This window comes from Crinia signifera, chromosome 5 (genome assembly GCF_055691185.1).
Source record: "Crinia signifera chromosome 5, ASM5569118v1, whole genome shotgun sequence".
Classification (NCBI taxonomy): Eukaryota; Metazoa; Chordata; class Amphibia; order Anura; family Myobatrachidae; genus Crinia; species Crinia signifera.
This window is the reverse complement of record NC_139221.1, coordinates 6,353,156-6,380,060: the sequence shown is the minus strand read 5'-3', so window position 1 is coordinate 6,380,060 and position 26,905 is coordinate 6,353,156. Positions and strand designations below refer to the sequence as shown.

Below are 26,905 nucleotides of genomic sequence, written 5' to 3'. Positions count from 1 at the left end.
AACTTTCTCTGCAGTGCAGCATTGTTTGTCCATTTGTGTGATTTGTTTTAATTACTTACAAATCAGGCCTTGTGCTCTTTGGTGTTAAGATAATTATCACACTTTAGTTTTACACTTTGATATCATCTCCAGCATATCATACAAGTTTATTGGTAGAGGCCCCCACAATCCTTAACCCGGCCCTGTCTGACATGCTGTAATCTACCCCAGCGTTTATAATGGTGCCGTAATCTACCCCAGCACGTATAATGGTGCCGTAATCTGCCCCAGCGCATATAATGGTGCTGTAATCTACCCCAGCGTTTATAATGGTGCCGTAATCTACCCTAGCGGGTATAATGATGCCGTAATCTATCCCAGCGGGTATAATGGTGCCGTAATCTACACCAGCGCGTATAATGGTGCCGTAATCTACCCCAGCGCGTAGAATGGTGCCGTAATCTACCCCAACGCGTATAATGGTACCGTAATCTACCCCAGCGCGTATAATGGTGCCGTAATCTACCCCAGCGCGTATAATGGTGCCGTAATCTACCCCAGCGCGTATAATGGTGCCGTAATCTACCCCAGCGTGTATAATGGTGCCGTAATCTACACCAGGGTTTATAATGGTGCCGTAATCTGCCCCAGCGCGTATAATGGTGCTGCAATCTACCCCAGCGCGTATAATGGTGCCGTAATCTACCCCAGCGCGTATAACGGTGCCGTAATCTACCCCAGTGCGTATAATGGTGCCGTAATCTACCCCAGCGCGTATAATGGTGCCGTAATCTACCCCAGCGCGTATAACGATGCCGTAATCTACCCCAGCGTGTATAATGGTGCCGTAATCTACCCCAGTGCATATAATGGTGCCGTAATCTACCCCAGCGCGTATAATGGTGCCGTAATCTACCCCAGCGCGTATAATGGTGCCGTAATCTACCCCAGCGAGTACAGCGGTGCCATAATCTACCGCAGCACGTATAATGGTGCCGTAATCTACCCCAGCGCGTATAATGGTGCCGTAATCTACCCCAGCGCGTATAACGGTGCCGTAATCTACCCCAGCGCGTATAATGGTGCCGTAATCTACCCCAGCGGATATAATGCCATAATCTACCTCAGCGCGTATAATGGTGCCGTAATCTACCCCAGCGCGTATAATGGTGCCGTAATCTACCCCAGCGCGTATAATGGTGCCGTAATCTACCCCAGCGCGTATAATGGTGCCGTAATCTACCCCAGCGCGTATAATGGTGCCGTAATCTACACCAGGGTTCATAATGGTGCCGTAATCTGCCCCAGCGCGTATAATGGTGCTGCAATCTACCCCAGCGCGTATAATGGTGCCGTAATCTACCCCAGCGCGTATAATGGTGCCGTAATCTACCCCAGCGCGTATAATGATGCTGTAATCTACCCCAGCGCGTATAATGGTGCCGTAATCTACCCCAGCGTGTATAATGATGCCGTAATCTACCCCAGTGTGTATAATGGTGCCGTAATCTACCCCAGTGCATATAATGGTGGCGTAATCTACCCCAGCACGTATAATGGTGCCGTAATCTACCCCAGCGTGTATAATGGTGCCGTAATCTACACCAGGGTTTATAATGGTGCCGTAATCTGCCCCAGCGTATATAATGCCATAATTTACCCCAGCGCGTATAATGGTGCCGTAATCTACACCAGTGTGTATAACGGTGCCGTAATCCACACCAGGGAATATAATGGTGCTGTAACCTACCCCAGTGAGTATAATGGTGCCGTAATCGACCCCAGCGCGTATAACGGTGCCGTAATCTACACCAGTGCGTATAATAATGCCGTAACCTACCCCAGTGCGTATAATGGTGCCATAATCTACCCCAGCGCGTATAACGGTGCCGTAATCTACACCAGAGCGTATAATGGTGCCGTAATCTACACCAGCGCGTATAACGGTGCCGTAATCTACACCAGCGCGTATAACGGTGCCGTAATCTACCCCAGCGCGTATAACGGTGCCGTAATCTACCCCAGCGCGTATAATGGTGCCGTAATCTACCCCAGCGCATATAACGGTGCCGTAATCTACCCCAGCACGTATAACGGTGCCGTAATCTACCCCAGCGCGTATAATGGTGCCGTAATCTACACCAGAGCGTATAATGGTGCCGTAATCTACCCCAGCGCGTATATTAATGTTCTAAATTCCATTTTCTTTTATGATCAGGGAAATCAGATGTAAACCACGGAAATACTGGGATGACCTCTGACCACGGCAATGAAAGGAGGTACAGCGCCATGTCTCAGCAGAGGTACAGCACCTCGTATTGGGGAGATCTGTCTTTAAATCATATATCATGTGAATCATTTTCATGATTCCAGGCAAAAATAAGTAAGAACAATGTAAAGGGAATTCAACTACCTGCGGTAAAATATAGTGTGAATAACATCATTTTTTGGAGATTTTTTTAGTCTTAAAAAAAAAAATATATACATATATAATTTCACTGTACCCTGTGAGTCCGCAGCTGTAAATGGGCTGTGTTCATGGATTTCTATTCGCCTGCTTGAGGCAGATGTAACAACATCCCTGATCAGCCACTGCTCACGTCGGCTTATCGGGGATCATTGGATAGCCTGCGCCTACGATACAATGACCTGTGGTAAATCGCTGCAGGTAATTGGATAACCCCCATAATGTGTTATGTGGTGACGCCAGGCGATGGGATGTTTAGGTAACACCAGACTCAGGACCTATACTGTTATAATACAGAAGCATTGTACACATTAATGACGGCCATTGTCTGTGATTACCCGCCAGGCTCCACCCCCTGGAAGATGCAGACAGCAGATATAACCTTCGTGTGTCCTGCTCTGAAGAGGCCACAGACCACAATGTACCCAGCGACCTGATGGCGGCTGTCTACCTGCGCATAGATTCCGTGCATCCCGCCCAGTACTTTGTGAGACCCTCTATAATTTTGTGTACTCATGGTCCATAGCACTACAATACAGGAGGCTAGTTACATAGAAGTGTGCATTGGATGCTCCCCACCATACACCTGCGCCTGTCTACCAGACTGCAGCATCCCCCACATTAGGACCAGACCCACAGAACATGCGCCTCCTGGTGAGAGCAGGGAGGAGGAATGCCTACAGGTAACGGGCCGGAGAGAGCAGGGAGGAGGAATGCCCACAGGTAACGGGCCGGTGAGAGCAAGGGGGAGGAATGCCCACAGGTAACGGGCCGGTAAGAGCAGGGAAGAGGAATAACCACAGGTAACGGGCCGGTGAGAGCAGAGAGGTGGAATGCCCACAGGTAATAGGCCGATGCGAGCAGGGAGGAGGAACGCCCACAGGTAACGGGCCGGTGAGAGCAGGGGGGAGGAATGCCCACAGGTAACGTGCCGGTGCGAGCAGGGAGGAGGAATGCCCACAGGTAACGGGCCGGTGCGAGCAGGGAGGAGGAATGCCCACAGGTAACGGGCCGGTGAGAGCAGGGAGGAGGAATGCCCACAGGTAACGGGCCGGTGAGAGCAGGGAGGAGGAATGCCCACAGGTAACGGGCCGGTGAGAGCAGGGAGGAGGATGCCCACAGGTAACGGGCCGGTGAGAGCAGGGAGGAGGATGCCCACAGGTAACGGGCCGGTGCGAGCAGGGAGGAGGAATGCCCACAGGTAACGGGCCGGTGAGAGCAGGGAGGAGGATGCCCACAGGTAATGGGCCGGTGAGAGCAGGGAGGAGGATGCCCACAGGTAACGGGCCGGTGCGAGCAGGGAGGAGGAATGCCCACAGGTAACGGGCCGGTGAGAGCAGGGAGGAGGAATGCCCACAGGTAACGGGCCGGTGAGAGCAGGGAGGAGGAATGCCCACAGGTAACGGGCCGGTGAGAGCAGAGAGGAGGAATGCCCACAGGTAACGGGCCGGTGAGAGCAGGGAGGAGGAATGCCCACAGGTAACGGGCCGGTGAGAGCAGGGAAGAGGAATAACCACAGGTAACGGGCCGGTGAGAGCAGAGAGGAGGAATGCCCACAGGTAACGGGCCGGTGAGAGCAGGGAGGAGGAATGCCCACAGGTAACGTGCCGGTGAGAGCAGGGAAGAGGAATAACCACAGGTAACGGGCCGGTGAGAGCAGAGAGGAGGATGCCCACAGGTAACGGGCCGATGCGAGCAGGGAGGAGGAATGCCCACAGGTAACGGGCCGGTGAGAGCAGGGAGGAGGAATGCCCACAGGTAACGGGCCGGTGAGAGCAGGGAGGAGGAATGCCCACAGGTAACGGGCCGGTGAGAGCAGAGAGGAGGAATGCCCACAGGTAACGGGCCAGAGAGAGCAGGGAGGAGTCTGTCTGGTAAGAATACATAGCCCTCCTCCTGCCCCCCCCCCCCCCTCCAATTTCTCCCTTCAAGCAGCCTAGCCCCCCAAACGCTGCTGCCTGAACCTCAGTGTTCTCCCCGCTGTCACACCTTAGGGCTTGGGTTTGCGTGAAAGTGCTGCAGGTGGAACCTTACGAGTGCTGCAGAATCTGAAGTGGCACCGTAATAATGCCACTGATAGCACAGCTGGAAAGCTGGGAGAATGCAGGCCAGCTATTCAGGAACACCAATGAATGCAGGAAAGCTGGGAGAATGCAGGCCAGCTATTTCAGGATCAATAATAAATGCAGGCCAGCTATATTAGGATTACCTGATGAATGCAGGAAAGCTGGGAGAATGCAGGCCAGCTATTCAGGATCATCTGAATGCAGGACTAAAACCAGAATGAAGCTTGATCTGCACTTTAAAATTGTCCCTAGTTACCTGGAAGCAATGTGGATGAGCGGGAGCAGTAGTAAATCATAGCCTGGAGTCACTAGAAAGTAGCACAGGGGAACAGCAACAGAGTCCGGGAGAGCGCAGCACAGTCCAGGAGAGCGCAGCACAGCATGCTTAACCCTCCCCACATAACCGAGTCAGCATCCTAATGTTTTCCATGTTCTGACGCGGTTCACTGAATTCCGGCATCATGACCCGATGGGATGACTCAATGGTAGCCCCAGGGAGACAGGTGGGAGCAGTTAGAGGGCCACTCTATCTAGTGTCAGCACCTATGATGGCCATTCTGCTGTAAGGATCATGTCAGTTCCAGAGTAAATGGAACACAAAGCATTAACAGCTGCTGGGGGAACATTTCACTTAATAAAACGGTACTTATGTAATATCTGGACTCCCGTTTTTCTTATGAGACCGCGTCCGCTCACCACGCTTCAGGCACGGTGGCTTGCTGCGCTCGCCACACTATATAAAATCAACTCCATGCGTAGTTGGATAGTAGGGGTATGAAAAAATGGGGTGCATTTAACATGGGAGCCCAGATAATACATAAGTACCAATAAAACTATAATGATCTCTTCCACGGCCTGGGGGCTGTATGTGAGTTACATTATTATTATTGCAGAGAGATGTGGACGTGGATTACATTGAGGCATGCTGTGAGAAGGAAGGCCGGCTCGCACACAATCAGGTATGTCTATGTATAGTGTCACCGTAACCCTAGGCTGAAGCCGTATCATATAATGTACATGTTTCTATGTATCCTAATATAACTGCAGTATAATCTGCACCCGGATAGAACATAGTACATACCAGTGGCTGACACCTGCCGTGTTTATTAAGCTGCTTCCGCAATGAGACGTCTCCGTTCTCTAAGGAGCGTATAGCCTAAAGATGTGCCATTCTGATTACTTTGCAGTCTCCTAAGTAACATGGTTTTGTACTGATTGGTGCGATCATACTTGTTCTTGGTCCGCTGCAACAGCCGACCACCAGCGCCGTCTTGGAAGGTCAGGGTAGCACTTAACAAAGAGACAACTAACATCCATGTGTCCCCCATCAGAGCCTAAGCTTCCTGCCGCCCGCACCCCACCGGGACCCCCGCCCTATGGTGATAATCAGCAGCGGTGCAGAGGTCATTCGCATCAAGTTGGACAAGTTCTCGGAGCTGGCGGACTTCAGCACCCTGAGAAAGCTGAAGGAGAGGATCGCTCCGTATCCCAGGTAGGGTATTCCTCAGAGAGGACCGCTCCGTATCCCAGGTAGGGTATTCCTCAGAGAGGACCGGTCCGTATCCCAGGTAGGGTATTCCTCAGAGAGGATGGCTCCGTATCCCAGGTAGGGTATTCCTCAGAGAGGATTGCTCCGTATCCCAGGTAGGTATTCCTCAGGGAGGACCGCTCTGTATCCCAGGAGGACCGGTCCGTATCCCAGGTGGGGCATTCCTCAGAGAGGACCGGTCCGTATCCCAGGTAGGGTATTCCTCAGAGAGGACCGCTCCGTATCCCAGGTAGGCCATCGCTGGCCTCATTAATGCCTCCTCAGTCATCAGTGATAACATACTGTTATAAATGGGAGCCCTGTCTCATCCAGTTGTATCTCCCACCCCAGTGACGACGATCTCTGCAGAATCTTTCTGGAGCAGAACCGGTGGAAAGTCTTTAAGTCAGACCTCATTAGTGACCTCAGCTGCGCAGCGAGCGCCCAGAACGCACATCGCCAACACCAGGAAACGGCCAGAGCGGTGCCCAAGGGCCAGAGAGTAGACAGGAGGGGAATCCTGCATCTGGGAACCCACCAGACAAAGGCGGAGAAGGTGGGTATTTCCTGTGCAAACCAATGCATTCTCTCCGCCCGCTTCCGTACAGTGACTGGCTCCAACCATACACCAATCAACACTGTGATAGATTCTCACTGTCTGGTTGTAGGCTGATTGTGGTCCATACACACGGATACACTGCCACAGCCAGGGTTGTCCTGTGTGATCACATGTTCGCCCGCACTACACTGATACACCACAATAAGCCACGGCGGTTCTGTGCCATCACACCCTCACCGCTGCAGTTCCCTATACACACAGATACACTGTGATAAGTAGCTGTTTGCATCTGTGCAGAAATCCCTCAGAATGTTGGACAATGGCGGGAAAGCGGTGGTTCTCGCTGCTGGTGTGCGGCTCACTGTGTCTTCAGTACAGATTGCTGCTCTGTAAATGACATTATCCCGCAGCGCTGTGCAATCAGTGCGTCTGTAACATGTATTACACTGACAGCGTCTTATTCCTTCCAGTTCTGGACAACACCAGCAAAGAACAAATCTCTCGATCCCAACACGAACAAAGGCGCTGACAACGGTCCAACTGGTCAGAACCCTATCCGGCTCATTCATGGCATCGATATCCCTAAACTATGCGGGAAGAGGATCATGTGGTGACGGCGACTCCGAGCCCGGCACTGACCGTATAACACAGCGTCTCACACCACGGAACCTGGGATAATGCCACGCCGTCCCAAAGCGCAATCAATGCACTCTAAACACTCAAATTCATAAGGTCTATGCTGGTAACATGCACTGCTGGTAGCCATCGAGGACTGGAGCTGGCTACCCCAGGGCTATGCTGATAACCTGCACTGCTGGTACCTCTCGAGGACTGGAGTTGGCTACCCCAGGGCTATGCTGATAACATGCACTGCTGGTAGCCATCGAGGACTGGAGCTGGCTACCCCAGGGCTATGCTGATAACATGCACTGCTGGTAGCTCTAGAGGACTGGAGCTGGCTACCCCAGGGCTATGCTGATAACCTGCACTGCTGGTAGCTCTCGAGGACTGGAGCTGGCTACCCCAGGGCTATGCTGATAACATGCACTGCTGGTAGTTCTCGAGGACTGGAGTTGGCTACCCCAGGTCTATTCTGATAACCTGCACTGCTGGTACCTCTCGAGGACTGGAGCTGGCTACCCCAGGGCTATGCTGATAACATGCACTGCTGGTAGCTCTCGAGGACTGGAGTTGGCTACCCCAGGGCTATGCTGATAACATGCACTGCTGGTACCTCTCGAGGACTGGAGCTGGCTACCCCAGGGCTATGCTGGTAACATGCACTGCTGGTAGCCATCGAGGACTGGAGCTGGCTACCCCAGGGCTATGCTGATAACATGCACTGCTGGTACCTCTCGAGGACTGGAGTTGGCTAACCCAGGGCTATGCTGATAACCTGCACTGCTGGTACCTCTCGAGGACTGGAGCTGGCTACCCCAGGGCTATGCTGATAACATGCACTGCTGGTAGCTCTCGAGGACTGGAGCTGGCTACCCCAGGGCTATGCTGGTAACATGCACTGCTGGTAGCCATCGAGGACTGGAGCTGGCTACCCCAGGGCTATGCTGATAACATGCACTGCTGGTACCTCTCGAGGACTGGAGTTGGCTAACCCAGGGCTATGCTGATAACCTGCACTGCTGGTAGCTCTCGAGGACTGGAGCTGGCTACCCCAGGGCTATGCTGATAACCTGCACTGCTGGTACCTCTCGAGGACTGGAGCTGGCTACCCCAGGGCTATGCTGATAACATGCACTGCTGGTACCTCTCGAGGACTGGAGTTGGCTAACCCAGGGCTATGCTGATAACCTGCACTGCTGGTAGCCATCGAGGACTGGAGCTGGCTACCCCAGGGCTATGCTGGTAACATGCACTGCTGGTAGCCATCGAGGACTGGAGTTGGCTACCCCAGGGCTATGCTGATAACATGCACTGCTGGTACCTCTCGAGGACTGGAGTTGGCTAACCCAGGGCTATGCTGATAACATGCACTGCTGGTAGCCATCGAGGACTGGAGTTGGCTACCCCAGGGCTATGCTGGTAACATGCACTGCTGGTAGCCATCGAGGACTGGAGCTGGCTACCCCAGGGCTATGCTGATAACATGCACTGCTGGTACCTCTCGAGGACTGGAGTTGGCTACCCCAGGGCTATGCTGATAACCTGCACTGCTGGTAGCTCTCGAGGACTGGAGCTGGCTACCCCAGGTCTATTCTGATAACCTGCACTGCTGGTACCTCTCGAGGACTGGGGTTGGCTACCCCAGGGCTATGCTGGTAACATGCACTGCTGGTAGCTCTCGAGGACTGGGGTTGGCTACCCCAGGGCTATGCTGATAACATGCACTGCTGGTAGTTCTCGAGGACTGGAGTTGGCTACCCCAGGTCTATTCTGATAACCTGCACTGCTGGTACCTCTCGAGGACTGGAGTTGGCTACCCCAGGGCTATGCTGATAACATGTACTCCTGGTAGCTCTCGAGGACTGGAGTTGGCTACCCCAGGGCTATGCTGATAACATGCACTGCTGGTAGCTCTCGAGGACTGGAGTTGGCTACCCCAGGGCTATGCTGATAACCTGCGCTGCTTCTATACTCCCACATGCACCCTGGTCACTATTACACACCGCTGTATATATATTATAGGATCTATGACGATATCGCCTTGTCAATCAGTCATTGCGTCTTCTCCCCCATAATCCCGGTGCAGCAACCTCTCTGGTTAGTATGAAATCTGGCTGCACACTTACACATCGATCAGCATTGCTGTCCCATTAGACCGAGGTCATGCACTCAATGCTAGAGCACTGTGTGGAGTTTGTATGTGCTCCCATGTTTGCACAGGATACCTCCTCATGATCCATGCTCGTAGGGTGAGTGCATTCTGACATCATCCCTTGTGCTTGTTGCTGGGGACAGAGGTTCTCAAACGTGGTTCTCCGGTAACCCTGTTAGTCCTGGTTTTATGTATATCCATACTTGTCCTCAGGTGACTTAGTACCGCAGTCTTCTGTGCTGAGCCATGGATATACTTGAAACCTGGACTGTTAGGGTGCCTGGAGGACCGCGCTTAGGAACCTCTGGCTTAGGACATTTAGACTACAAGCTCTAATAGGGTTGGGACTGGTTCTCTGGTGACACAATATAAATAATAAAAAATGCTGATCCTAAGACATCCCTCGTCTCCTGATATACTCTGTGCTGCTGGGGACCCTGCTCCTCCCACTATATAGCTCTCAGTCTGTGGTCACCTGCATTAGTGTGGGGGGGGGGGAGCATCTGCAGAGACCGGCAATGTAAACAGTGACTTTTATGCTGAGTTTATTATAAAATACATCTGAAAGCAGACGACATTCTCTGACAGCAAAGATACATTCACACATCGTGTGTCCAGAACTGGATCCAGCCCATGAGGAGATGTTCTGCCTCGTACAGATCCACGACAATGTGAACAAAGTACAAATATGATATCGTTATCTTCTATGTTATTTGTAGCGGGCAGAGGGTGACATCACCAATAGACACGCGGGGACAGTGTCACCACCCCGGTGATATCATTACCACACTCCTGAGACCATCGCTTTATCTTCCCAAATCCATAAACCCTTTGGGAACATGGCAATTACACGCCTGCCTGAGATATCGCCCACACGGCGGAGGAGTCACATCCTGCGGCAGATTCAGGGCCGCACTGCGCAGGAATCAGTCAGAATCTTCATTTTCTTGCTTCACGGTGGAAACCACCGACGCCAAGTTCTCCTCCTGTCCTCGCAATCGCTCCCCTGTGAGACAGACAATGATCAGGACGCAATACCGCAGACCTACAATCCCCGCTCTATGGAATGTCACCAGGCAGCACTCCGCCTATGTGTGATATATACACACACACACGGGGCCTTATCCTGGTTCACTCTCAGAGGCAAATTCCTTCTCAAATGGGTAAAACCATGTGCACTGCAGGGGGACAGATGTAAAAGTTGCAGAGTGTTAGATTTGGGTGAGTTATTTTGTTTCTGTGCAGGGTAAATACTGACTGCTTTATTTTTACACTGCAATATAGATATCACTTTGAACAAAAACCCCACCCAAATCTAATTCTCTCTGCACAAGTTACATCTGCCCCACCTGCAGTGCACATGGTGTTGTCCATTTGAGAAGGAATTTGCCTCTGAGAGTGAACCAGAATAAGGGCCATAGTCCAGGCTGGCGGCACTCATGGACAATTGAAATGGCTAGACAAGGTCACAAGTTCATATCAACATTGCAGATTTAGTTATCGGTATCCTGACGAAACATAACAAAATCTGACACGTTGTAATGAACGCCGCCACCCTGGACACCCACAGCATCATACACAGCGTTACATGGGCTGTGGGACAGGACTGTTACAGGCAAGTACATAACTATCAGATCGGGGGACACCACGGGCCCTGCTCACTGGAGCTTACAGTTTACCCTGGCTATAGGGGGAAATGCCGGGACCTTGTCCCAGGTGTCATATGAAACATCACAGTTCACAAATTAGGACAACCTAATCTGCCCGGTCCACAACAGCGTCCAATGTTATGCTACTAGGGTCCAGCAACCAGCCTGCCGCCCTTACTGTTATATAAGGGGTGCAGGGATGTACACAAATGGGGGAAGGGTTACAATCATGAAGAAGGCAATCAGTTTTAATACTAAAGTTTTGGTGGAAAAAAAACGTTTTCCATTCACTTTTTAAGACAACAGAAATCATACTGGAATAAGAGAGTAACTGTAAAAGAGAGGCCATATCCGTCCTGAAAGACTATGGAGCCCAGAAAGAAGCAGCAGAACACACAGCACCTCCTGCAGGCTGGGAGTGAGCACTACGCCCAGACATCCAAATCTATAAGGAAGGCTCCAGTGGGATTCACTAGCCGGAAACTTAGTATCAATATCTACAGAATAACTCACGGATCAGCTCGGCAATGGCTCGCTGTGTCCGCTTCTCCAGCTTCTCCAACTTCTTGGCAACATCTCTCTTCAGATCCCTACATACAAAGAGAAACATTGTTACTTGGATTATGGCGACATTTCTGTCATATCCCCTGTACCCTCGCCCTCAGCTACCAGTCCAGCGAGGGGCACTTACCAGTCCGGCTTCCTGGGAGCGAGGTTTGTCAGATCCTACGGGGAAGAGGTAACAATGATCAGGCTCCTTACAGAATTACGTGGGTAACAACAGACAGACATAGAGGGCCCTGCTCTGGGGGAGGAAAGGTCGATCAGGGTATCACCCACGTACAGATGATACTAGAATCCAATAAGAGAGGAGGTATAGACTGAGAACAGCAGAGGACCCAAGACTGAGCCTTGCGGAACTCCGACTGACAGAGGTAGTGAGGAGGAAGTAGAATCAGAGAAGCGAACAGTGAAAGAGCGATCAGATAGGTAAGATGAGAACCAGGAAAGGGCTGTATCATTAGGACCTAGGGAGTGCAGTGTTTGTAAGAGAAGAGTGTGATCCAGTGTCAAACACAGCAGCAGAAAGATCTGGAAGTATTAGTGAGTAATGGCCTTTAGACTTAGCAGTTACCAGATCATTCACCACTGTAGTCAGTGCTGTCTCTGGAGTGTTGGGCAGGAAAGACTGACTGACGTGGGTACAATGAGCTGCGCAAGGTAAGACAGTGTAGTAATGGGAGCAGATGGTGTGTTTTATACTGGGATGTAATAGGTCTGTACTCACCACTTCCTCTATAATGGGCTCTGGCTTGGCGGCTTCAAGCTGGTCCTTTACTTTTTCTTCCACTAGAGGGCGCAGAGAGACAAGGACAGAAGCAAGAGAATGCTCAGTTCACCCACATCAAATACAATGTGTGACAAAGCCTTAAAGGTTATACATAGAGTACACACACACGGTAATACACACCGGGAAAAGGTTATACATAGAGTACACACACACACAGTAATACACACCGGGAAAAGGTTACACATAGAGTACACACACGGTAATACACACCAGGAAAAGGTTACACATAGAGTACACACACACAGTAATACACACCAGGAAAAGGTTACACATACGGTAATACACACCAGGAAAAGGTTACACATAGAGTACACACACGGTAATACACACCGGGAAAAGGTTACACAGAGTACACACACGGTAATACACACCGGGAAAAGGTTACACATATAGTACACACACGGTAATACACACCAGGAAAAGGTTACACATACGGTAATACACACCAGGAAAAGGTTACACACACGGTAATACACACCGGGAAAAGGTTACACAGAGTACACACACGGTAATACACACCGGGAAAAGGTTACACATATAGTACACACACGGTAATACACACCAGGAAAAGGTTACACATAGAGTACACACACGGTAATACACACCGGGAAAAGGTTACACAGAGTACACACACGGTAATACACACCAGGAAAAGGTTACACATAGAGTACACACACAGTAATACACACCAGGAAAAGGTTACACATATAGTACACACACGGTAATACACACCAGGAAAAGGTTACACATACGGTAATACACACCAGGAAAAGGTTACACATAGAGTACACACACACACACAGTAATACACACCAGGAAAAGGTTACACATAGAGTACACACACACAGTAATACACACCAGGAAAAGGTTACACATAGAGTACACACACGGTAATACACACCAGGAAAAGGTTATACATAGAGTACACACACAGTAATACACACCAGGAAAAGGTTACACATAGAGTACACACACAGTAATACACACCAGGAAAAGGTTACACATACGGTAATACACACCAGGAAAAGGTTACACAGAGTACACACACGGTAATACACACCGGGAAAAGGTTACACAGAGTACACACACGGTAATACACACCAGGAAAAGGTTACACATATAGTACACACACGGTAATACACACCAGGAAAAGGTTACACATACGGTAATACACACCAGGAAAAGGTTACACATAGAGTACACACACACACACAGTAATACACCCTGGGAAAAGGTTACACATAGAGTACACACACGGTAATACACACCAGGAAAAGGTTACACATATAGTACACACACGGTAATACACACCAGGAAAAGGTTACACATATAGTACACACACGGTAATACACACCAGGAAAAGGTTACACATACGGTAATACACACCAGGAAAAGGTTACACATAGAGTACACACACGGTAATACACACCAGGAAAAGGTTACACATATAGTACACACACGGTAATACACACCAGGAAAAGGTTACACATACGGTAATACACACCAGGAAAAGGTTACACATAGAGTACACACACGGTAATACACACCGGGAAAAGGTTACACAGAGTACACACACGGTAATACACACCAGGAAAATGTTACACATATAGTACACACACGGTAATACACACCAGGAAAAGGTTACACATAGAGTACACACACGGTAATACACACCAGGAAAAGGTTACACATAGAGTACACACACGGTAATACACACCGGGAAAAGGTTACACATACGATAATACACACCAGGAAAAGGTTACACATAGAGTACACACACGGTAATACACACCGGGAAAAGGTTACACAGAGTACACACACGGTAATACACACCGGGAAAAGGTTATACATAGAGTACATACACACAGTAATACCCCTTTTACACCAAAATCCCTGGTTGAACCCTGGTCTTTGAACACGGGAGTTTCCAGGGTTGGACCCAGCTTCATACCCCATTTACACAGCACTGTGACCCAGGTTGGACCCAGGTCTGCGCCGTTTACACTGAACCTGGGTCAGCACTGCTTTTCCCTATAGATGACATTAAAAATGTCCATTTTAGGACTGATAAACTGCCAGCCAACCTTCCCTCAATGATTTAAAATAAAAATGAAAAGATATGACAAGTTAGCATTGAAAAATGTTGGTTTGTTTATTTTGTAAAATATTTTTTCAAAAAGTTGCTCAAGCACACATAGCGGTATAAAAGTGCAGTATCTCCCATGTTCTCTCCCCAGCCCCTTCCCCTGCTGCAGCAGACCGAAACTCCCATGTGCTCCCCTGCATCCAATGTATTATATAGCTTCCCTTCTGGACTTGTAACTTGGTGGGACTGCTATGCTATCACTGGTGCCTGTCCTTGTGTTTCCCTCCTATATCCCTATAGATTGTAAGCTTGCAGCAGGGCCCTCTAACCTCCAAGTCTGTCTGTTGTTACCCAGTTTGTTTTATCACTGTCTACTATTGTAAAGCGCAACGGAATATGCTGCATTATATAAGACACTGTAACGGAATCTGCTGCGCTATATAAGACACTGTAACGGAATCTGCTGCGCTATATAAGACGCTGTAACGGAATCTGCTGCGCTATATAAGACACTGTAATGGAATCTGCTGCGCTATATAAGACACTGTAACGGAATCTGCTGCGCTATATAAAGCTGGGTACACATATATACAATCGTCGGGCCGTTCTTCCAATCTGGGGGCAAACGGCCGTTCGATTGTATAGGTGTGTACGCTGTCCCAATTGCTGCTGTGCGACCGATAAACGGCCAAAAACGCTCTTGGCCGTCCACGGTCGGTCGGTCGAAGGTTCTTTGCTGCTTAATATTTCATCCGACAGGACGGCTCCATATCGGAACAAAAGTGAAGTGTGTACGCACGTTCGATCGATATGCTTGACAGTTTGACAAAGCACGGTGGTATGCTGCATTATGAGAGACCCTGTAACCCTTTGCCTGCTGTTTTAACTAATGTGTTTTAATGCCTCACTGCTCAACACTTTAGACGCATCACTTTAAGACATTAATCAATGTTGAAGTTTTAATAGAGTGGGCTGGAAGCTCTTTTCTGGGCACCATAACACACTATTAAAACTTCAACATTGATTAATGTCTTAAAGTGATGCGTCTAAAGTGTTGAGCAGTGAGGCATTAAAGACACATTAGTTAAAACAGCAGGCAAAGGGTTACAGGGTCTCTCATATACTTCTTCTTGCGATTGTTTGGACGGGAGTACATCGGACGTCGCAAGTAAAATTGTACATATGTGTACGCGCAGAACGGTCGTATGTTTTGGACGGCCGAATGTGTATTCGGTCGATCGAACGGTCGCAAGAAAAAGGAAATTGTACATATGTGTACCCAGCTTAAGACACTGTAATGGAATCTGCTGCGCTATATAAAACACTAACGGAATCTGCTGCGCTATATAAGACACTGTAACGGAATCTGCTGCGCTATATAAGACACTAACGGAATCTGCTGCGCTATATAAGACACTGTAACGGAATCTGCTGCGCTATATAAGACACTGTAACAGAATCTGCTGCGCTATATAAGACACTGTAACGGAATCTGCTGCGCTATATAAGACGCTGTAACGGAATCTGCTGCGCTATATAAGACGCTGTAACGGAATCTGCTGCGCTATATAAGACACTGTATGCTGCACTGGGTTATCACAGATCCGGACTAAGCCGCACTAATGGTGTAATGCCGGTAACAGTCCCGCAGCTGTAACACCGGATATCCGCACTGGGTTATCACAGATCCAGACTAGGCCGCACTAATAGCGTAATGCCGGTAACAGTCCCGCAGCTGTAACACCGGATATCTGCACTGGGTTATCACAGATCCGGACTAAGCCGCACTAATGGTGTAATTCCGGTAACAGTCCGGCAGCTGTAACACCGGATATCCGCACTGGGTTTCGACAGATCCGGACTAAGCCGCACTAATGGTGTAATGCCAGTAACAGTCCCGCAGCTGTAACACCGGATATCCGCACTGGGTTATCACAGATCCAGACTAAACCGCACTAATGGTGTAATGCCGGTAACAGTCCCGCAGCTGTAACACCGGAGTTCCGCACTGGGTTTCGACAGATCCGGACTAAGCCGCACTAATGGTGTAATGCCGGTAACAGTCCCGCAGCTTTAACACCGGATATCCCCACTGGGTTATCACAGATCCAGACTAAGCCGCACTAATGGTGTAATGCCGGTAACAGTCCCGCAGCTGTAACACCAGAGATCTGCACTGGGTTATCACAGATCCAGACTAGGCCGCACTAATGGCGTAATGTGGTAACAGTCCCGCAGCTGTAATACCGGATATCCGCACTGGGTTATCACAGATCCGGACTAAGCCGCACAAATGGTGTAATTCCGGTAACAGTCCGGCAGCTGTAACACCGGATATCCGCACTGGGTTTCGACAGATCCGGACTAAGCCGCACTAATGGTGTAATGCCAGTAACAGTCCCGCAGCTGTAACACCGGAGTTCCGCACTGGGTTTCGACAGATCCGGACTAAGCCGCACTAATGGTGTAATGCCGGTAACAGTCCCGCAGCTGTAACACAGGATATCCGCACTGGGTTATCACAGATCCAGTCTAAGCCGCACTAATGATGTAATGACGGTAACAGTCCCGCAGGTGTAACACCGGATATCCGCACTGGGTTATCACAGATCCAGACTAAGCCGCACTAATGGTGTAATGCCGGTAACAGTTCCGCAGCTGTAACACCGGATATCTGCACTGGGTTATCACAGATCCGGACTAGGCCGCACTAATGGTGTAATGCCGGTAACAGTCCCGCAGCTGTAACACCGGAGTTCCGCACTGGGTTATCACAGATCCAGACTAAGCCGCACTAATGGTGTAATGCCGGTAACAGTCCCGCAGCTGTAACACCGGATATCTGCACTGGGTTATCACAGATCCGGACTAGGCCGCACTAATGGTGTAATGCCAGTAACAGTCCCGCAGCTGTAACACCGGAGTTCCGCACTGGGTTTCGACAGATCCGGACTAAGCCGCACTAATGGTGTAATGCCGGTAACAGTCCCGCAGCTGTAACACCGGATATCCGCACTGGGTTATCACAGATCCAGTCTAAGCCGCACTAATGATGTAATGACGGTAACAGTCCCACCGCTGTAACACCGGATATCCGCACTGGGTTATCACAGATCCAGACTAAGCCGCACTAATGGTGTAATGCCGGTAACAGTTCCGCAGCTGTAACACCGGATATCTGCACTGGGTTATCACAGATCCGGACTAGGCCGCACTAATGGTGTAATGCCGGTAACAGTCCAGCAGCTGTAACACCGGATATCCGCACTGTGTTATCACAGATCCGGACTAGGCCGCACTAATGGTGTAATGCCGGTAACAGTCCCGCAGCTGTAACACCGGAGTTCCGCACTGGGTTATCACAGATCCAGACTAGGCCGCACTGATGGCAGGTTCTAGTATTCCCTGACCACAGAGCAATAACACATGGATATGATGGTGTACAGTGAGCGATACTACAGTACTGTATGATGTATGACAGGAGTATCACAGAGCATTACATCAGTGCATCACCTGATATCGGCTTGGCCTGAGGCACCTTCCATTCCTTCAGCCCCTCGTCCTGGGGAGTGTAATTCCGCAGCCGCAGCTCCCTAGAAGGACGTAATAACAATTAGGAAATGCTCAGCTGACAGTCTTTACACCCTCCTGTATGACACAGCACAGGGGCACATCACACACTGTCACACTGCTCAGATGACAGGCTGTACATCCTCCTGTATGACACAGCACGGGGCACATCACACACTGTCACACACACTCAGCTGACAGGCTATACATCCTCCTGTATGACACAGCACGGAGCACATCACACACTGTCACACTGCTCAGCTGACAGGCTGTACATCCTCCTGTATGACACAGCACGGGGCACATCACACACTGTCACACACACTCAGCTGACAGGCTATACATCCTCCTGTATGACACAGCACAGAGCACATCACACACACTCAGCTGACAGGCTGTACATCCTCCTGTATGACACAGCACGGGGCACATCACACACTGTCACACTTGCTCAGCTGACAGGCTGTACATCCTCCTGTATGACACAGCATGGGGGCATGTCACACACTGTCACACTGCTCAGCTGACAGGCTGTACATCCTCCTGTATGACACAGCACGGGGGCATGTCACACACTGTCACACTGCTCAGATGACAGGCTGTACATCCTCCTGTATGACACAGCACGGGGGCATGTCACACACTGTCACACTCGCTCAGCTGACAGTCTGTACATCCACCTGTATGACACAGCACGGGGCACATCACACACTGTCACACACTGCTCAGCTGACAGGCTGTACATCCTCCTGTATGACACAGCACGGGGCACATCACACACTGTCACACACTGCTCAGCTGACAGGCTATACATCCTCCTGTATGACACAGCACATCACACACTGTCACACACTGCTCAGCTGACAGGCTGTACATCCTCCTGTATGACACAGCACGGGGCACATCACACACTGTCACACACTGCTCAGCTGACAGGCTGTACATCCTCCTGTATGACACAGCACGGGGGCACATCACACACTGTCACACTTGCTCAGATGACAGGCTATACATCCTCCTGTATGACACAGCACGGGGGAACGTCACACCTTCAGGGTGAGGCTATTGCAAAGACAAACCGCAGCTGAACTCTCCCCTGTACAAGTGATGATGACGCCATAGGACCACATAGGCATGATGTCACCACAATGACTGTATTCCTACCCTCTGCATTACTCATAGGGCTGAGAGCAGCATAGCCACCTGTGAAAGAGACCGGACTCATCTCCTGGTTGTGACCTGCGATTGGTCCTTCATCTCCCACAGGGGGCTGTAAATGGAGAGCAAGGACAGGATTGGCTAGCAGGAGACTATTTGGCAATAGAGCAGCTACAGGTCTAGGCTGAGCCCTGCTTATAGTTACTGTATGCTACACCTCCTGTATCCTAGCCCACTGTTCCGCTAACCAACCCAGGCTGTAATAACTACAATGGCAGCTAGGTGGTGTCACAAGCAGAATAGTATCCTGCGACACGATAGGCCCCTACCCTCACAGGGCCACAAGGGTAGGTGCTACCTGCAATCATCTGTATCTTAGTTACCAGAACGTTATAGATGTGTGACATGTGATATCTGGCTTCAGCGACCTGCAGGTGTCAGTGTCACGATGACAGGGTTATGGCTGAACATAAACAGAGAATGATACAGATACGGACAGAACATGCAAAATACATTCATTACAGCACCAGATATACTGACTTGGGTTTCGTCTGCTCTTCTCCAGAAGCTTTACTGTCTGCACCCCCATCCTCTCGTGTCTGTAAGAGAGACCACAACATGTGTCACATCCCTGCTAGGTATAGACGCAGCAAAACGCGTCACATCCCCGCTAGCTATAGACAGGATAAAGCAGCAAAACGCGTCACATCCCCGCTAGCTATAGACAGGATAAAGCAGCAAAACGCGTCACATCCCCGCTAGCTATAGACAGGATAAAGCCGCAAAACGCGTCACATACCCGCTAGCTATAGACAGGATAAAGCAGCAAAACGCGTCACATACCCGCTAGCTATAGACAGGATAAAGCCGCAAAACGCGTCACATACCCGCTAGCTATAGACATGATAAAGCCGCAAAACGCGTCACATCCCCGCTAGATATAGACGGGATAAAGCCGCAAAACATCCCCGCTAGATATAGACAGGATAAAGCAGCAAAACGCGTCACATCCCCGCTAGCTATAGACAGGATAAAGCAGCAAAACGCGTCACATCCCCGCTAGCTAAAGACAGGATAAAGCAGCAAAACGCGTCACATCCCCGCTAGCTATAGACAGGATAAAGCAGCAAAACGCGTCACATACCCGCTAGCTATAGACAGGATAAAGCAGCAAAACGCGTCACATACCCGCTAGCTATAGACAGGATAAAGCAGCAAAACGCGTCACATCACCGCTAGATATAGACGGGATAAAGCCGCAAAACATCCCCGCTAGATATAGACGGGATAAAGCCGCAAAACGCATCACATCCCCGCTAGATATAGACGGGATAAAGCCGCAAAACGCATCACATCCCCGCTAGATATAGACGGGATAAAGCCGCAAAATATCCCCGCTAGCTATAGACAGGATAAAGCAGCAAAACGTGTCACATCCCCGCTAGATATAGACAGGATAAAGCAGCAAAACATGTCACATCCCCGCTAGATATAGACAGGATAAAGCAGCAAAACACGTCACATCCCCGCTAGATATAGGCCGGATAAAGCAGCAAAACACGTCACATCCCCGCTAGATATAGACAGGATAAAGCAGCAAAACACGTCATATCCCCGCTAGATATAGACAGGATAAAGCCACAAAATGCGTCACATCCCCGCTAGATATAGACAGGATAAAGCAACAAAACGCGTCACATCCCTGCTAGATATAGACAGGATCAAGCCACAAAACGCGTCACATCCCTGCTAGATATAGACAGGATAAAGCCACAAAACGCGTCACATCCCTGCTAGATATAGACAGGATAAAGCAGCAAAACGCATCACATCCCTGCTAGATATAGACAGGATAAAGCTGCAAAACGCGTCACATCCCCACTAGATATAGACGGGATAAAGCAGCAAAACACGTCACATCCCTGCTAGATATAGATGGGATAAAGCTGCAAAACGCGTCACATCCCCGCTAGATATAGACAGGATAAAGCCACAAAACATCCCTGCTAGATATAGATGGGATAAAGCTGCAAAACGCGTCACATCCCCGCTAGATATAGACAGGATAAAGCCACAAAACGCGTCACATCCCTGCTGTGTGTATTTGGGTTATATAGGAAAAACCCTGTCATCCAGAAGACTCACTTTTGTTGTAAAAAATTAACTAAAACATTAATAAGCTTTGACCGCTTCACGCATTTACTCTGCAACATTACCCATAAGGGGAGCACATGCAACAAGCAACAATCCACCACAGTGACTCAAAGATGTAGGCCTAAAATTTCCCATTCAGCAAAGCAAGCGATGGGGACTGGAGAGGAAACACTACTGCATGGGGAGAGATTACACTCCCGGCCCACACCGCAGCGATGGTATATAAATAGTGAGCCTATCTCACTACACAGGTCCTGCACTTCCTTCCACATTATCTGCCAGATACAGGGGGGACAAGCCAGGGTTCCTGGGCACAGTACAGACACATTATGCCGTGGAGAGGAGCCCAGCTATTATATATCCTGCTTTATACTTCTCCCCCTGCTAAGCACAGTCACATATTATTAGAACACTGATCAGTATAGTGCAGCGGGGAAATGCTGGATGGGTCGGGAAAAGGCATGTCGCAGACAGTACCATCGTCTATTGCTCCACATGCAGGCGCTCATGAAAATTAGCGATGAATGGCTATTGTATAGGACGGTAACGGGCGCAGCTGAAGATCCTGGCAAACTGAATCCCCCCTGTTCAGTCCCTTATTAAAAAGGATTGGTATACGGATGATAGCTCTATCTTGTCTAGGAAGACAAGGGAGGAGGGATGCCCTGCAGGGGGCGAGACTACAAGGGAGGAGGGATGCCCTGCAGGGGGCGAGGATACAAGGGAGGAGGGATGCCCTGCAGGGGGCGAGACTACAAGGGAGGAGGGATGCCCTGCAGGGGGCGAGGATACAAGGGAGGAGGGATGCCCTGCAGGGGGCGAGGATACAAGGGAGGAGGGATGCCCTGCAGGGGGCGAGGATACAAGGGAGGAGGGATGCCCTGCAGGGGGCGAGACTACAAGGGAGGAGGGATGCCATGCAGGGGGCGAGGATACAAGGGAGGAGGGATGCCCTGCAGGGGGCGAGGATACAAGGGAGGAGGGATGCCCTGCAGGGGGCGAGGACACAAGGGAGGAGGGATGCCCTGCAGGGGGCGAGGACACAAGGGAGGAGGGATGCCCTGCAGGGGGCGAGGACACAAGGGAGGAGGGATGCCCTGCAGGGGGCGAGGACACAAGGGAGGAGGGATGCCCTGCAGGGGGCGAGGACACAAGGGAGGAGGGATGCCCTGCAGGGGGCGAGGACACAAGGGAGGAGGGATGCCCTGCAGGGGGCGAGGACACAAGGGAGGAGGGATGCCCTGCAGGGGGCGAGGACACAAGGGAGGAGGGATGCCCTGCAGGGGGCGAGGACACAAGGGAGGAGGGATGCCCTGCAGGGGGCGAGGACACAAGGCAGGAGGGATGCCCTGCAGGGGGCGAGGACACAAGGGAGGAGGGATGCCCTGCAGGGGGCGAGGACACAAGGGAGGAGGGATGCCCTGCAGGGGGCGAGGATACAAGGGAGGGATGCCCTGCAGGGGGCGAGGACACAAGGGAGGAGGGATGCCCTGCAGGGGGCGAGGATACAAGGGAGGAGGGATGCCCTGCAGGGGGCGAGGATACAAGGGAGGAGGGATACCCTGCAGGGGGCGAGGATACAAGGGAGGAGGGATGCCCTGCAGGGGGCGAGGACACAAGGGAGGAGGGATGCCCTGCAGGGGGCGAGACTACAGGGGAGGAGGGATGCCCTGCAGGGGGCGAGGACACAAGGGAGGAGGGATGCCCTGCAGGGGGCGAGGATACAAGGGAGGGATGCCCTGCAGGGGGCGAGGATACAAGGGAGGAGGGATGCCCTGCAGGGGGCGAGGACACAAGGGAGGAGGGATGCCCTGCAGGGGGCGAGGATACAAGGGAGGAGGGATGCCCTGCAGGGGGCGAGGACACAAGGGAGGAGGGATACCCTGCAGGGGGCGAGGACACAAGGGAGGAGGGATGCCCTGCAGGGGGCGAGGATACAAGGGAGGAGGGATGCCCTGCAGGGGGCGAGGATACAAGGGAGGAGGGATGCCCTGCAGGGGGCGAGGATACAAGGGAGGGATGCCCTGCAGGGGGCGAGGACACAAGGGAGGAGGGATGCCCTGCAGGGGGCGAGGATACAAGGGAGGAGGGATACCCTGCAGGGGGCGAGGATACAAGGGAGGAGGGATGCCCTGCAGGGGGCGAGGACACAAGGGAGGAGGGATGCCCTGCAGGGGGCGAGGATACAAGGGAGGAGGGATGCCCTGCAGGGGGCGAGGACACAAGGGAGGAGGGATGCCCTGCAGGGGGCGAGGATACAAGGGAGGGATGCCCTGCAGGGGGCGAGGATACAAGGGAGGAGGGATGCCCTGCAGGGGGCGAGGATACAAGGGAGGAGGGATACCCTGCAGGGGGCGAGACTACAAGGGAGGAGGGATGCCCTGCAGGGGGCGAGGACACAAGGGAGGAGGGATGCCCTGCAGGGGGCGAGACTACAGGGGAGGAGGGATGCCCTGCAGGGGGCGAGGATACAAGGGAGGAGGGATGCCCTGCAGGGGGCGAGACCACAAGGGAGGAGGGATGCCCTGCAGGGGGCGAGGATACAAGGGAGGAGGGATGCCCTGCAGGGGGCGAGGACACAAGGGAGGAGGGATGCCCTGCAGGGGGCGAGGATACAAGGGAGGAGGGATGCCCTGCAGGGGGCGAGGACACAAGGGAGGAGGGATGCCCTGCAGGGGGCGAGACTACAAGGGAGGAGGGATGCCCTGCAGGGGGCGAGGACACAAGGGAGGAGGGATGCCCTGCAGGGGGCGAGACTACAGGGGAGGAGGGATGCCCTGCAGGGGGCGAGGATACAAGGGAGGAGGGATGCCCTGCAGGGGGCGAGACTACAAGGGAGGAGGGATACCCTGCAGGGGGGGAGGACACAAGGGAGGAGGGATGCCCTGCAGGGGGCGAGACTACAAGGGAGGAGGGATGCCCTGCAGAGAGAGAGGACACAAGGAGGGTATGGATACTCTGCAGGGGGAGAGGATACATGGACGAGGGATACTCTGCAGGGGGAGAGGATACAGGGACGAGGGATACTCTGCAGGAAGAGAGGATACAGGCATGAAGGATACTCTGCAGGAAGAGAGGATACAGGCATGAGGGATACTCTGCAGGAAGAGAGGATACAGGCATGAGGGATACTCTGCAGGGGGAGAGGATGGATACTCTGCAGGGGGAAGTGATCCTCTGCAGGAAGGGCGGAATATGCTGCAGGGCCGACTTGTCTCACCCGCTTCTTCCTCAGCTCTCGGAGTCTCTCCTTTCTCCTCAGCGCTTCTTCCTCCAGTCTGCCCACACTGTCCTCCATCTTCCCGAGATGCCCTGCGCTTAGCAGCCGCCAATCACAGCGCGCAGGTGGCTCCACGTGAGGTCTGTCTGTACGTCTGGAATAAGTCGATCGTCGCACGAGAGGGTGCAGCACAGCCCACTGTCCAGGAATATCAGCCGATCGCAGAGCACATTGAATTTTTTGATCCTCTTCCTCCTAGGCTCCTAGGCTAGCTCTCTGCTCACCGGAAACCTCTATATAACACAGTACATTCTATATTACTCATATATTATCTGCATCATGCTTGGTACACGTTATTGTAATATATACAACATTATCTCTTCTATATTTAGCCAGATCTGTCACTCATCCCCTGTGTATATAACGTTCCCGCCCAGTGGGATACACAAACCCGCCCCCCTAGGGAAAAGACCAGTGTTCTATGTGTATAACGTTCCGCCCAGCGTTATACACAAACCCGCCCCCCCTTAAGGAAAAGACCAGTGTTCTACTCACCCAACCCCCTTGACATCACCTCCCCCCACCCAGCCAGGGCTACAGTACATGCCCACCATCCACCATTTCTCTACAGCCACCATCCACCATTACTCCCGCACCCCCCCTCCCCTCTGCCAGCACCCCCCCCAGACACCCGTGACCCCCCCTTCCGCGATTCGCGGTCCCCCCGCACCCCCTCCTGTAAATTGCGGCTCCCCACGACCCCCCCTCCCGCGATTCATGACCCCCGCCCCTCCCGCGATTCGCAGATCCCCGCACCCCCCATCTCGCAATTTGCAGACCCACCTGACCCCCTTCTGGCAATTCCACCCCCAGCAGACCCACCCGACCCCGCTCCCGCATTTCACATACCCCCCGTGAGAATGGGGGATCCTGTACCGCCACAAGCAGGTGCCTCCCCTAGGTGGGAAATCCGGCCCTAGCTGCCGCGCTGCAGGTTCCCCCACTGCCAGAAGTGTCCCCAAGGTCCTCTGCACCAGCGCCACAACTTTTATCAATGTCTTGCCCACATACCACTATTATACAGCCTCCTGCTCTAATGCACCACCTTACTCCCTCCCAGTGGGAGGAGACGCTCACCCACTGCCGGGAGCTGCATACTGTCCCCCACCCTCCTCCAGTTCTAGGGATGCCCATCGACCATCAATGATTTCAAATCATCGATGGTTCATGGTCGATGTTGAATTCTTTTGCCATTGATGTGAGAGGACCAGATGTTTTCCCTACATCAATGGCAAAGGAGAACCGATCAAGTTTCAAATTTTTTTAAGGTGCCGGGACATGGAGCATAGATCCGCCCCCCCCCCACACCCCGGAAGTCCCGCCACCAAGTTCTGATTGACCCACGGCCTATTCAGTCAGATATAATGGATGACCATCGATAGCTGAAACAATCGATGGTTATCCAAGTAATATGTTACTACTATCGATAGCAGGGTGCAAAATCACCATCAATGCCAACCATCGATGGCGTCTGCACCAATGCCCATCCCTACTCTGCAACAGCCAAAAACCTTTACTACCCCTCATGCCCACACACCTCTATCACTGCCCTGCCTCCTGTTCTCCTGCCTCGTAACTTCCGCCAGTGGGGACCCGCTCACCCTGTGTTGCCCACATACCCCTATCATGCTTAACCACCCAGCCATCTGCTCCCATACACCCTAACTCCCACCCAGTAGGAGGAGACACTGACTCAGGGGCACCGTCCTGTACTCCTGTGCTGCCATGCTGGACCCTCACCCACTGGCAGAAGCTGCACAGTGTCCCCCACCCTCCTCTTTAGTCCCTCGTATGCCCACACACCCCTATCACTACCCAGCTTCCTGCTCTCCTGAACCGTAACTTCCAACACTGGGGAGTCGCTGACGCTGTGTTGCCCACATACCCCTATCATGCCTCATAGCCCAGCCTCCTGCTCTCATGCACCCTAACTCCCACCCAGTAGGAAGAGACACTGACTCAGGGCCACCGTCCTGTACTCCTGTGCTGCCACGCTGGACCCACACCCACTGGCAGAAGCTGCACAGTGTCCTCCACCCTCCCCTTTAGTCCCCCCGTATGCCCACACACCCCTATCACTACCCAGCTTCCTGCTCTCCTGAACCGTAACTTCCACCACTGGGGAGTCACTGACGCTGTGTTGCCTACATACCCCTATCATGCCCAGGATAAGTGCTACATATTGCAGTAATAAGATGTGACTGGGGAATAACAGACATAGAGGTAGGAGGGTCCTGCTCGCAGGCTTACACTATATAGGGAAATAGGAGTGTGATACATGAGGA

The 26,905-nt window shown here is 51.8% G+C and overlaps 2 protein-coding genes across 2 annotated transcripts in view; one reads left to right on the top strand and one right to left on the bottom strand.

Annotated features, from left to right (window-relative positions):
* Positions 1-7,932, top strand: part of LOC146079882 (cyclic nucleotide-binding domain-containing protein 2-like) — a 31,821-nt gene extending 23,889 nt beyond the window's left edge. Inside the window, exons 8-13 of the mRNA XM_083186562.1 lie at positions 2,198-2,282; positions 2,792-2,933; positions 5,406-5,471; positions 5,844-6,004; positions 6,392-6,596; positions 7,070-7,932. Of these exons, the coding sequence (XP_083042688.1) occupies positions 2,198-2,282; positions 2,792-2,933; positions 5,406-5,471; positions 5,844-6,004; positions 6,392-6,596; positions 7,070-7,213 (803 nt within the window). The 3' untranslated portion in view covers positions 7,214-7,932. The remainder of the gene's footprint in view (positions 1-2,197; positions 2,283-2,791; positions 2,934-5,405; positions 5,472-5,843; positions 6,005-6,391; positions 6,597-7,069) is intronic.
* A 1,968-nt stretch (positions 7,933-9,900) lies between these two features.
* On the bottom strand, positions 9,901-24,723 carry CCDC12 (coiled-coil domain containing 12). The gene is made up of 7 exons (XM_083186574.1): positions 24,561-24,723; positions 19,727-19,785; positions 17,972-18,051; positions 12,310-12,371; positions 11,713-11,747; positions 11,535-11,611; positions 9,901-10,378 (listed from the first exon to the last, which is right to left on the bottom strand). The coding sequence occupies exons 1-7, from the start codon at positions 24,636-24,638 to the stop codon at positions 10,299-10,301; spliced, it is 471 nt and encodes a 156-aa protein (XP_083042700.1). The 5' UTR covers positions 24,639-24,723; the 3' UTR covers positions 9,901-10,298.
* Positions 24,724-26,905: the final 2,182 nt, after the last annotated feature.